The following is a 13637-nucleotide window of genomic DNA, read 5'->3' on the forward strand; positions in this document are numbered from 1 at the left end:
GTCCTGGTCACAGTCAGAAGTCTCGTAGAGCTTTTCCATCTCATTCAGCCTGGCTGGCTGCCTGACAGATGGCAAAGTATGGGGTCTCAGACTATCCTACTGACAGTTCGTTTCCAGACACAAAATATGATTTAGGGTCTCAACCTTTGAAGTTTCATGTTGAGGTTCTAAGTGTCACAGCAGGCAGAACTACGAAGCTGATTAACCAACAAAAAGATTAACAGGAGTGACCAGAGATCACTCTTGGATGTCAGCAACAGGTATCTGTGCATCAAAGGGTAATCCTGAACCTCAACCCTACCCTTTGCACAAGGAGAGCTTGGATCTCCATCATACAGTGCTTTTCACACAAAGCTTACAGAATGCAGCAATTTACAATTATGTCTGCGGGAGATTCCTCTACTTGTCATGTTTTCCCCCAGGCAGGCTTGGGTTTTCCAAAGTGGAACCCTAGGACCTCCTTGAAATATAGCAGTGCAGGCATTTCTGAACTCTGCATACGTTCACAGCACACTCCACTGTCTAGTAGTGTTGTGCCCATGATCCATGTATACCACCAGCATTTCTACATGCAGCCCATGCACTCAGTCTGCGCACACTGTTCAATACTAAAATCTTGCTGTACTGCACTAGAGCGTGCCACCTAAACCACAATTTGTCAGAGCACACACATTTAGCATGTGCACACTGTTCCACACTGCACCCTCTGGGTAGTATATTTCTTGTGTGCTCACATGCACTCAGCACATATTTTAACTACTCACACATTTGTTCATCAACCTGATGTAGGCCAAGAGTGAGTTACACACACAGCGCAGGACTTTAAAAAGGTAAGTGAGACTGTAGGTCTCACTCAAATGACACCGGGTAAAAATGACCTGGTCATTACTAGTAATCATCACAAGATATGCTGCCACCACCACGCTTGGGCTGTTTAACACCTGGTGAAGGCACTATGATGGTAGCGCTTTTGGTGCCCTTCACGGTCCAACAAGACCGCAGTCCATGAGAGAGGCCTTTGTCATAGCGCACGCGCATGATCAGTGTTCGTGTATGACTAAAAAAAACACCATAAGGGATCCACACAACAATACAGTTGGGAACTCAGGGCAGGGGTACATGTCTTTAACATGTAGAGGACTTTTCTGTTCCAAAAGCTGCTAAATTAACAAAACACCTTCCATTCCCCATGTATAGTATTTTTTAAATCATGCAGGGGTTTGGCCAATGTTATTGGACAAAAGCTCTTTGAAATTTACAATTCACCTCCACATTTGTCACTTACCTTTATTGATCAAGCCCACTAGGCCTCTAACCTAAACCATCAACATTTCTTCAACCTTTAATGATCTAATTGTCTGTTGTGGCAGTTTGGCTGCGGACCAGAATTAAACCGCCACAAGGTCAGAGAGGACATTTGTTTAGTTGTCTTTGTTCTGCCACGCTGGCTACATCACTGCGTGTAACAAAGTATTGTTCCCTGTGTTATTGTTTTTTTTAACTGCCACTACCACATACTATTCACAGTTTTGCATACAGTACATTCAAACTATAAGACTTATTTTTAGAAAAAATATCTACTCCTTTATTGTAAAAATGATTTCATATACAGCATTACGAATATATTAAAAGTCAAAACAGTTCATAAAATCTTTTTACAAAAGAGACCCCAGATAATGTTATAATAGATTATCTCCCATGTGTGTAGTGATCCACAACAATTCTAATTTCGCACATTATTCCTAGTCAATGAACTACCATTCAGTTTTATTCACTACTCCATAAATAATATTAAACAATCATGTACAAATAGTACATCTAACAACAAGTCTCCTAGGTAAAAGCATACATAAAGAAATTCGTAAAAGATTTTGGGGGGAAACCTTACAATACAAACTGGGTGACACCACCTTCTTCAGGACAGGCTTTAGATCAAAAACAGTATTTTTCACTTTACATTTTATCTTAAATCTTGTGGAGTACTTCACTTCCTTAAAATTTAGTTCACTATGCAGTCGGGATTTACTCTTATTTCACTGACAATCCTTAGGTTCAGGATAATCATGGGTTATTCCGTTAGTCAAAAGGCTGTTTCTGGCTGCAGTATTTCCCTTGATTTAGGGTTATGGAATGGACCTCCTAAATTTCTTCACCCTTATGCCTTTTCAATTTTAAGAGCCACTTGTTATTTGATCTCAGCTTCAGAATCTGATTTTTATCTTTTTGTTCCTGGATGGGTGGAAGTGCAGTCCTTGTCTGTATTAAGGCATGGTTTCCTAGATGTGGCCGCACTTCATATATGGCAAACCTTATCCTTAATTCAGCATGTGGTTGCAGTTAATAAAAACAATAACACAGGTAACAATACTTTGTTACTGGTTAATTTAACCCAATTCCCTTTGTGTTTAAAGGGTTCCTCTCAGATCTGTCTTTTGAGTTTTTTACATCACTGCGTGCACATCCAACTGTGGGAATTGATTTACCTCTGGAGTCCAAACCTGCAACCCGCCAACGCTTTCCAAAGACCGTGATAGATAACCTGACCTATCAGTGTGTCTTGACTCATTGTGAGGAGCACGAAACCCAAGTCCATTATAGATACAGATCTTCCAAGCAGATAGCGATAAACACTCTTGACAGTGGTAAGTCAAGGCGCTGGACTGGAGAGTCTCTTCAGTAGGCAAATGCTTGTTGAAGTTTAAGATACACAAGCTCAAGTGTCTCCGCACTGTTATAAACTATGTCAGTGCCGCTTTGTTTTGATAGAGGTCAAACCATTGCCCATGTAGGTTCCTTGTATGGAAATGTTCACTATGAGCATCTAAATCCACTTTTTTGCCATTAATTAGTTACTTTCCCAGTAGGCATTGTCATTTATTCGTTTGTAACTGTGGTAGGTATATTTTACAGCTTGCTGTCATTAAATGTGAGGCAGCTAAACAGTGGTCCATTCTTTTGTAAATATTTATCTTGTTACTTTATCTGTCCCTTCCAAAATGGTAAACTATTTCCAGAAAACACAGTAGTCAACACTCTTTTATTTTTAACAGCACTCTTTCATTTTCTTTAAAGAAACACCACATATTTTTTTGATTTGTATTTGATATGTTTCATTTTTCTCCAGTCTAACTTTGAAGCATAAAGTATGTTTTAAAAAAAATATTCTTATGTGATACTTGTAATGTGTCTGAAATATAGCACTGTTTCTGTAAGAGAGCTGAGAAAGTTTGATATCCACAAAATGTCCCGTGAGAGTCTCATGCTGAGATTTGCTTCTAACGCTATATTTGTATGGGCACTGAAGTAACAGACTGCACCAAAGCATAATACAGATCTAAGTGCTGCTACTGGGCATATTTTGAAGAAGCAAAGGGGTTGGTGGAGAAGGAGTGGATTTTCCATGATTTTACACTGCACAAAGCTACACGGGGGAAGCTTTTCTGTAGTCAGACTTTTATCCTTGGCCTAGACGTTGTCTTGTACCGGTCCTGTCATGGAGGTGAGGCCCTTGCTTTTCCAGGTGCATATCACCAACGAAAATTTGCATTCTGGGACAGTATGTAAAAATGAAAACCAGTGATATTGTTAGTTTGATGCATACCAGAGTGATCGCCAGGTCACATGCAGGATAGCATATGGTTTAGTAAGCCTTATAAGAATATTGCAAGTCCTCAAAGTGTTTCTTGACCAAATCAAAGAATGGTCTTTAAGAACAGAAACCTGAATTTGTCAATAGCAAAGCAATACCCGGTAACACTGATACTGAGTTGGTATATCTGACGGGGCATGGCAAGACATTTTAGACTGTAGAGGTGAAAATTATAATTGAAAATACACAAAAAATTTGCTATAAAATTCCAGATTTTACAGGCAGCGAGACGTGGTCTGTTGCATTACCTTCTGCACCCCTTGTTCCACCCCCTATTTATGTCAGAAATTGAGTCCAAATTTCTGAAATAAATTACTTTTTTTAATTGTGCTGCAATCTGTGGACATCCCCACTTAACCAAATTATCTGAAATCAGAGATACTTTATAGCTGGTATATTATTAGAGGATTATTGGTGCTTGTAAGTTCAGAACAATGTACATAGGTCGATTCTTTGTGCAACAGAATGGAAGTAAGACCACTTCATGGTACCATGTGACATGAGGACGCCTTTGATCAGATGCGTTTTAGGAGATCTATAGATTACAGTCAGAGCCTTTGGTATAAAGAGATTGCACTCTTTGCCTTTTCCCACATAGTTATGGATCACCAAAGTTGCCACATAATATACTATCTGTTGTATAATTTGCATATATCTACAAACAATATTGACTCTAACTGATAATAGTCACAAAGTTACTAAGGAAAGAAAGTGTTACACTTGGCACTGTGCCATGGCGGATCCCAGGTATAAGTTATCTGGTCACTTTTCAGTTGCTGATTGCAGATGTTAAACTGGTACACATGAAGGGAAATATCTGCTCAGACTCCTTTGATGTGTGTTGAAATGACAAAATAGTGAAATAATACTGCCACAGACTTGGCTGCACCGTGCTGCCTAATTTGTCTTTTCTTTCTGCAGAATTTAGTCCACCCCTACCACATATTTTGGTACTCCCCTGTCACATTATTCCAGCACCGGCTATAATCTACATAGCCATTCTCATGTCTTTCAAAAGGAGGGGACTTCATTATTATGGCTGAACTGATAGTGCCACTGTAAATTTTTGAGGCTGATGATCACTACTTGTCGAATATTTTAATGTATGCAGTGACGTGCATTAATAGAGTAGTATGGTCGTAATATAATTTACACATTTACCATAATGGATTTTATCTTTGTCATAGAACCAACACTATTCATAACTCTGTTCCACGGGAGCGTTTCCAGGTTGTCCAGAGGTTCATTGATATGGTACCCAATGGCCAGAAGGTAGTGGAGGAGGTAAGTGCTTGCATTTGTATTTGTATGTAGCACTGAATTTGGACAACCACTCAATAAAACAATCTGGTATAGCACACAGTTCTAAATACCAAGCACAGTATTAGCAATATGGTGTTTTTTTATTTTGTAAAAATTATTTTACAGTTCACCATTACACACGTATGGGCCTATTCAATTAAAGTGTATATCACTGCGTGGATTTAAACCCTTGTACTCCTGTTGTGGTTAAATGCCTTTTTTGTAGGCTCTGTGTATAATTAAAATAAATTGCAATCATCTAGAAAGTAAAAAGAAGAGACAATGTAACCTCAAATTAATCGATGTTTACGATCACAACTTTTCCTTTCTGTAACAGTTCACAGGCAAAAAAACACCCTTTATGCTTTATACCGTGGAAGCCACCGACATTTTAACCTCTTGCTTTTTAAAACATGGTAGTGGAAACTCAAAAAAACAGTATGTGCTTTAGAATTTCTAATACAGTGGGTCCGCTGTAGGAAATCAGTTTTGCGGGGGACCGTCCTACGTCAAACTTTTTTTTCTAGTTTACGCGACACATTGATTCACTGGCTGAGATTCAAGTGATTCCATTGGTCCTACTGATCACCCGCATAGAACAGTGGCATGAAACAAGATGGCGGGGTTCACCCGCAGAATATATGGGGTCCCCACCTCTCATGTATCTTAGAGATATTTGTTGCTATTTGGCTGAATAGGGGCCCCCTTGAAGGGTTGTGGCCCTCCTCCCCCACAGGGCCTGAATTACGCCCCTGACAGAGGATCGAGAAATGGTGGGAATTAATCCATTCTTTGAGGTTAGCAACCACTCAGATGTCTAGAGTCTCTGAGAAACTTGACCGAGTTTGTGTAATTGAAATGAAAACTCCATATGATTCTTGGAATGTGCCTTTCCTTTGTGGGTTGTGCCAAGTCGCAGCCGAGCAAGGGAAATACGATGTACTTAATTTAAACCTTTCACTATGTCTGCTTTCTGCAACAATGATGAGATTTCCATACACCCACTGGATACAGGGAAACTTCATTTGTGAATAGATGTTTTCATTCAACAAAAATGAGTGCCGAAATCGCTAAACGCATTGATCAGAAATGAAAAATATATATTGGTATTTATCATGATTTGGCTTCTTTTCCAAATGAATGTTTCAATGTGAGAGAGTGACCTGTATTTTAGATAGTGTGGCCCTTTAATTATAAGCTTAAATGCCAAAATACATAAAGGCTTGATGGATTGTGAAACCTCAAACTATCCGAAAAATGTGGGTTTGAAAGCCAATTCATTTCTCCCTTTTCCAATGAATGAAATGAGTTTTCAATCATCCCTGATCTGTCAACTGCATTAACCAACAGTTACAATGTAATTAGGGGCTAAAGTGTTATGGTGGTTGCAGGTGGCAGTCTCTGATGATGATCAGTGGTAGCAGTGTGACAGTGGTTGCAGGTTGCAGTTTCTGATGATGTCTGGTGGTAGCAGTGTGACAGAGGTTGCAGTCGCTGATGATGGTTGGTGGTAGCAGTATGACGGTGGTTGCAGGTTACAGTCTCTGATGATGGTTGGTGGTAGCGGTGGTTGCAGTCTCTGATGATGGTTGGTGGTATCAGTGTGACGGTGGTTGCAGTCTCTGATGATGGTTGGTGGTAGCAGTGTGACGATGGTTGCAGTCTCTGATGATGGACGGTTGTAGCAGTATGACGGTGGTTTCAGGTTGCAGTCGCTGATGATGGTCGGTGGTAGCAGTGTGACGATGGTTGCAGTCTCTGATGATGGTTGGTGGTAGCAGTGTGACAGTGGTTGCAGTCTCTGATGATGGTTGGTGGTAGCAGTGTGACGGTTGTTGCAGGTTGCAATCTCTGATGATGGTTGGTGGTTGCAGTCTCTGATGGTGGTTGGTGGTAGCAGTGTGACGGTGGTTGCAGTCTCTGATGATTGTTGGTGGTAGCAGTGTGACGTGGTTGCAGTCTCTGATGGTTGGTGGTATCAGTGTGACAGTGGTTGCAGCCTCTGATGATGGTTGGTGGTAGCAGTGTGACAGTGGTTGCAGGTTGCAGTCTCTGATAATGGTTGGTGGTACCAGTGTGACGAGGGTTGCAGTCTCTGATGATGGTCGGTGGTAGCAGTGTGACGGTGGTTGCAGTCTCTGATGATTGTCGGTGGTAGCAGTATTACAGTGGTTGCAGTTTGCAGTCTCTGATGATGGTTGGTGGTAGCAGTCTGACGGTGGTTGCAGTCTCTGATGATGGTTGGTGGAAGCAGTATGACTGTGGTTACAGGTTGCAGTCTCTGATGGTGGTTGGAGGTAGCAGTGTGACGGTGGTTGCAAGAGGTAGCCACCGGTACTCATTTTGGAGCACTAGAAAATAATTTTCATCATCAGACTTTGACACAGAGCAAAAGACAAATGCACAAAAGGGAAGAAGTGTGGAAAATAAAAACCAGGAAAACCGAGAAATTTATGGAAGATTGTGATCGGAAGTGTAGAGTGGTGAAAGAAAAAGGCTCAAACTGAAGTCGAGCCGGCACAGCCTTAGAATTTTGGGCGGACTCCTATCAAAAACTTTCAGACACCGCACTTTTTTTTAAAACACAATTTAAGCACGTTCTTGCTTTCACATTGTTATTCATTACAGTGTTTGCTGCAAAAGGAGGTGAGGTGAGAAATGTCTTGCTAAATTTCTTACCTCTTTTTGCTGATCAGGTGGATTGCGCCATTGCTTGCTGCTCAGAAATGTATGACATGAAGGAAGCTATCTACGAGCACAAGAAGAAGCTTGAAGGCATTGGAGAGGATTTTCAGATCCAGGTATTACAAGTGCTGGGGTGTGAAATAACTCCTTCCAAATATGTGTTTCTGTACCTCGTATGTACTCAGTCCTAATAAATGTGCCTATTTTGCAAGGAGTGAAGAATTAGCAGCTTCTTCAGGTGTCACAAGATGGGTGAAGAGAGGGCGTGTGCAGGACACAGGCTTCAGGGTGTGTATTTGTGATTGAAAGACTGGACAATAAACATTGTTACAGGGATTGTTTTCTTAAACAGAAGAGAGCGGGCCTAGAGTCCAGGCATCATAGGGTTAAATAAGTCTGATGAGAGCAGAGAAGCACCAGTTGTAGTTTGGTTAAGTATTCTATGCTTTTGGCCAAGCTGTTAAGAGTTTCATTAACTTACTTTTCTGCTGGAAAACAAGACATGGTATTTTTCACCTCAGAAAAAGTTGATTCAGATAACTACATTTGAGAAAGGGATTCCCTATTGATAACAACCACCAAAGTAAAAGTGATATAAAATAGATCCATTCATGCTGTGTTCATTCCTTTCGGTGCTTGTCATTGAGGTACCTCAGTATATGGGTTGAGCACAAAATATGCATTCATCTTAGTCGTAATTTTAAAAAGGGGCTCAACCTCCTCTGCCCCATCTCAGAGTACACCGATGCATATACACAAAAAGCCCTGAAGATACATGAAACGTAACATAGAGGCTAAGGCATTACGCAGGATAGCTGCCCCTTCAGTTACTCATTATCCTGCAGATAGACAGCAGAGCCACATCTCACCTTCACACATTGGAACCAATAATCACAGGTTTTGTTTTCAGAAAGAGAACATCTTCCCTTATTTTCTCTGTAACTGGCGTTAGATGTCCAAAGCAAACTATTCCGGGACCATCACTTAAAAGTTTTCACAAAAAACAGAAGACTTACCTATCAAGCCATGCAGAATATACAGGTCTAGACGTCAAATAACAAAGCCAGCCTTCACATTACAGACATAGTTGAAGATATCGGACAGCAGATTTATCCTTCGGGAGATGCAGACCTTTAATATTCAAACATCACACAATAGAGTTAATCAACATAATTGATAGGCGCGTGCCTCACTCAGCAGTGTGCTGCTGCCCTGTACACAGATTGGATGGGCATCAGCTTTAGTGTGCCACACTGTCCCTTATGATACACTGATATTAGATTTAGTAGGCTTTTTAAAAATATTTATTTATACTTATCCCAATAAACATTACAGCAATGCATCCAGAGGAAAGCACAGACGACCTGGAACCAAACTGGTCAACAACTTCAGCATGCGCAACATTGAACTGACATGTGATGACAACTAGGGCAACCCCCCCCACCCTATAAGCCAAATGTGTTCTTAAATGGCCCCACATGTCCCTGGGATGGGGCGTAACATGCTGAAGAATTACATTTACCTCCATCCATTCATCAAAAATTGGAATTTCCAGAATCCGATCTGTCAACTCGGGAGCTGGCCAATGGAGCCATGACATAGCCACTTGTCTTTTGGCAGGAAGTAACGAAAGATCAAGCAGCCATCTAATTGCTTTTGGTATGCTTGAACATAGCATAAAGAATGATCTTGGCAGCCATATGGAGATCAAAAGCCAGTGTGGACAAGACCGATCTCCAATAAACCTGCACCTATGGAAACGTCCAGGAAAGATGTATAAAATCAGCAGTTGGAGTCTTGAATCCATAACATATTGGGCTATATCAACATTGTATAATCACAGTTCCAGATTTTCTTTGACAGTATTCCCAATATTTTCTTTAATAGGCCTGCCCAGGACCTGGTCCCAAATAGTGTTAGATGTGGGAAACCTTCCTCGTTGTAAGGATGCCCAACAACAGTCTAGTCCTCATCATCAAAAAGCTTTATTCGACAGTAAATCTTAAAAGCACATAAAACATATTAGACACAAAATAAATATCACGTGACAATCCTCTTTGTTATATAAAAAAAACATTAAATCCAATTAATTACTGTCAATAAAAAGAATTAATATACATTTTCAATTACTAAATTTACATAAAATTTCTTTCCCTCTTTAAAAAGATTAAAGCAGCATAGCGAATTCATGAGGTTTACTAGCAACTAGTAAGGTGGATAGAAGTCTGGGTACGTATTATCCAAGCCCAACTTAAAAATTTCGCTACAGCCACCGCCAAACATGGCGAGCAGTCAGACCCCAAAATCCTTAATGCTTCTATATGTCTACTTGAAGCTAATTTTAGACAGATAGGTCTAAGCCACTCGCGACGCGGGGCTGCATAAAGGGGACAAGCAAAGAATACATGTGCTACTGATTCAATCATATCCAGACAATTATGACATTTCTCATCCATTGTAGAGGACCATTTATTTGTGAATGCTTTGACCGTAAGAATACCTATCCTAAATTGAAAATATAACTTGCGGTCTAATGGCCTCTCGATAATATCCCAATAAGCTTCATACAATGGGCGTGATTTATAGTCTAAGAACCGACCAGTTAAATTCGTGTGCATATTGGCTCTGTGGGATTCTGTCTGAACCATTTCCCAATATTTTTCTTTCATTAGTTTTTTAGATGGGAAAATTGAAAAATCTGGTTTGTCCCACAAAATGCTCAGGTCAGCTTTGATAAAAGAGACCTTAGCTCCTTGAGCCACTTAATTTTATGAAATTGGTCGGGCAAAATCACGTCCTTCAGTCCCTGTGCATAATGTAGAAGTTCGGGAGTGGACCAAATGCGTCTCCAGTATAATAATGGTCGCAGCCTTGCTATATCTTCGATACTTTTCCTGCCCAAATCCAACAAGAGCGGAATGATCGGGGTACTTTGGGGAACACCAGCTAAGTTACGTAAGAACTTATTCTCCGCTTTAACTAAATGGTTCAAGTTGTTAAAGCCCCGGAGTTCTACTCCATAAAGGGCAGTATTAATTACTTTCATATTGTGGACCTCCAAGACAGGTGTAACAGGCCTAGTTAGGGAGGACTTGTGTTACGAGGATAGGGCCCCTGCAAGATGGTGAAATTTTAATGTGGCCATATCCATATGACAATTCCATCCCATATTAGCCTGGAGCGAGATTCCAAGATATACAAAAGAATCAACCTGCTCAAGAGGAGTAACATTTAAGAGAATTCTACCCTTATAGGGTTTGAACAAGTCAAAGACATGAACTTAGTTTTTGTGGTATTAATCTCAAGACCACGTCGTAGACAGAACTCTCCAAAGGCATTTACCGCCTTCTGCAAGCCACTCGGGGTCCGCGAAACAATAAGGGTGTCGTCCGCGAACATGAGAACAGGCACACGCGCACCAGCCAAAATAGGAGCATCTGTGGGGGAGCTACAAAGATGTTCAACTATTCCATTTATATAAAGTGAAAATAGAGTAGGGGCCAAGACACACCCTTGTCGAACCCCACGCTCGACAGGGAATGAATCAGTGACCTCACCCTGAGGCCCCCATCTAATTCTGGCGTAATTGTTCTCATGCAGGCGGACGAGTAGAGTCAAAAGATCAGATGGCATCCCATGATCAGCAAGGACAGACCAAAATTTACAATGGGGGACTAAATTAAAGGCGATTTTAAGTCTACAAAGACTGCATATAATGATCCCTTAGTTAGCAACACATTCCTCCAATACAATAGGATAAAAAAGAAGACCTGGTCGATTGAGCTGGTACAAGAACGAAACCCAGCTTGATATGGGAATAAGATGTTTTGGTCCTCAATCCATAATTGTATTTTATTTTGGACTAGACGACCAACCAGGTTTTGCGCCGAGTCTATGAGGCTAATAGGCCTATAATTATTTGGGAGTGATTTGTCCCCCTTTTTTAAAACTGGGATGATTTCAGCTCCCTTCTAAGAAGATGGAATGGGAGCACCTCTAGCCACTGAATGTGCCAGCAATGCAAAGTACTGGCACCAGGACGGTCTATCACTCAAGAAGATGTCAGCTGGAATACCATCCATTCCTGGTGCCCTACCTCTGGTCACACAGTCTAGTGCCATACTCACATCTTCAGCAGTAAACGGGTTGTTTGAATAAATGATGGTGGGTGGGAGACTACAATCCTCTATCTCATGGTGACAAGCATATTGGGGTTTAAAAAATTCTAACCATTGAGATTGAGGAACATTGTTTTGGGGGCTTCTCCTTTCCCACCCCTATCCCATTTTATAATAATCCAAAATTGCTTTGAATCCTTGGATGCACAAGCCAATTTCAAATCCCGCCATCTGTCCTCATCCCACTGCCTTTTTGCTGCCTTCTGGGCATGTCTATAGGAATCCCTTGCCTCTCGTATTTTAATGGGATTCTTAGCCCTTAATTCTTTGCTCAGCATTATCCGAGCGAGTTTACAAGATTCATTATACCACTTAGTTGTTACCAATTCTGGTTTTCTATTTCCCGTTGGTGGTTGCTTCTGGAAAAATACCTTTAAGTCTTGCAAAAAGATTATTGTGGGCCTCAAGCATAATACAGGGGAAGTCCTGTCTATTAATTTGGGTATTTAATTTAATCAATTCCCCAATCACTTCATTTTTAAGTGCAGCCAACTGAGCAGGATTCTCCGATAATTTGTCCCATTTGACATGACGCAGTATTATTAGAGGCAACAATATCTAAGGTAGTTATCCCTCCTCTTATGGGCTCAACTCGGTCCCCCCTATGTGCATAAAATAACGAGCAGAGGGGGTTATGGTCGCTTTCTGACAGGGATATAATGGCCATGTCAACCGGCCTGTGCCAGAATCTGATATCCACCAGTAAATAATCAATCCGACTACTGTTCCTCCCATTGTCAAAGGAGTTCGCTCCCTGTTGATCAGAGGGAGTTCTCCCATTTGCTGCTCTTAATCCCCTTTCTAGACACATTACTTTGAGCTGGATTGCTGCAGCTGACCATCTTTTTATAACGGGGACATCAAGTTTAGGGATTCCCCATCTTTTGTCTTGATCAGCAGAAATATCCTGGTCTTCCTGGCCAAGGGGTTCATAAGTGGTGTTGAAATCTCCCCCCACTATTGGGGCAATCTGCTCTGGAAGATCCTCCAACTGGGAATCAAGAGCTTCAATTACCTCTGAGGTTGGTCCCCCTGATTGTCCTCTGGCATAAACCTTAAAGATAGCTACTTTACGGCCATCAGGCCATTCAAGTCTAACTGCCAGGATATCTTTTGATAATACTCCGACCTGCTGCACCTTACATCTCAAGGACTGGCCAATCCAGATCACTAGACCTCCTGCAGGCCGACCTTTTAAATTTTTTACCGCAGGGATATAAAAATTAAGAAATCCCATATGAAAGACCGGGGCTACAGACCACGATTCCTGGAAAAGATTAATGTCATACTGATCAATAAATCTACACCAATCCGGAGATATTACCTTATTAGCAATTCCCGCGATGTTCCATGAAAGGAGGGTAAACCTTCCTTTTTTGTAAGAATAATATTCGTATTTTGGAGGTATTTTATTCCTTCTACGATCTCGTTCTCTCCTCCCATAGAATACTCGGCAATGGATTTGTCAGGAGGGTGAGGATTTGGCATGATAGTCTGTATTTTAGTGGGTCTTTCTACACCATTTGGAATCGAGCCCCCCACCATGGGAGGATTAGTAATGTGAGGGATCTCTATGATCCTTGATAGTTCCGCTAAGGGACATATGGGTGTTATGTGTCCTACTTCGATCCCCTCATTACCCTGCGCCAGTTGCCTATTCATTTGATCATTCACATGTAGGTTGCTCAGAACATCATTAGAGGCCCCCTGTAGTCAATCACAATCCTCCATGTCTGTCAGAGCCCCATATCTATTCCTCAAATTAATTTCTTCCGTCAAAGGTGGAAAGCCCCTTCTCATTGGTAGGTTGCTATAAGTGGATT

The 13637-nt window shown here is 41.2% G+C and overlaps 1 protein-coding gene across 4 annotated transcripts in view; it reads left to right on the forward strand.

Annotated features, from left to right (window-relative positions):
- The window catches only part of PALD1 (phosphatase domain containing paladin 1), a 958342-nt gene that overhangs the window by 521790 nt on the left and 422915 nt on the right, over nt 1-13637 (forward strand). For all 4 annotated transcript variants that reach the window (XM_085603872.1, XM_085603871.1, XM_085603874.1 and 1 more), the window contains 2 exons: nt 4837-4933; nt 7648-7752. In XM_085603872.1, the coding sequence (XP_085459998.1) occupies nt 4837-4933; nt 7648-7752 (202 nt within the window). The remainder of the gene's footprint in view (nt 1-4836; nt 4934-7647; nt 7753-13637) is intronic.

This window comes from Triturus cristatus, chromosome 1_2 (genome assembly GCF_964204655.1).
Source record: "Triturus cristatus chromosome 1_2, aTriCri1.1, whole genome shotgun sequence".
Taxonomy (NCBI): Eukaryota; Metazoa; Chordata; class Amphibia; order Caudata; family Salamandridae; genus Triturus; species Triturus cristatus.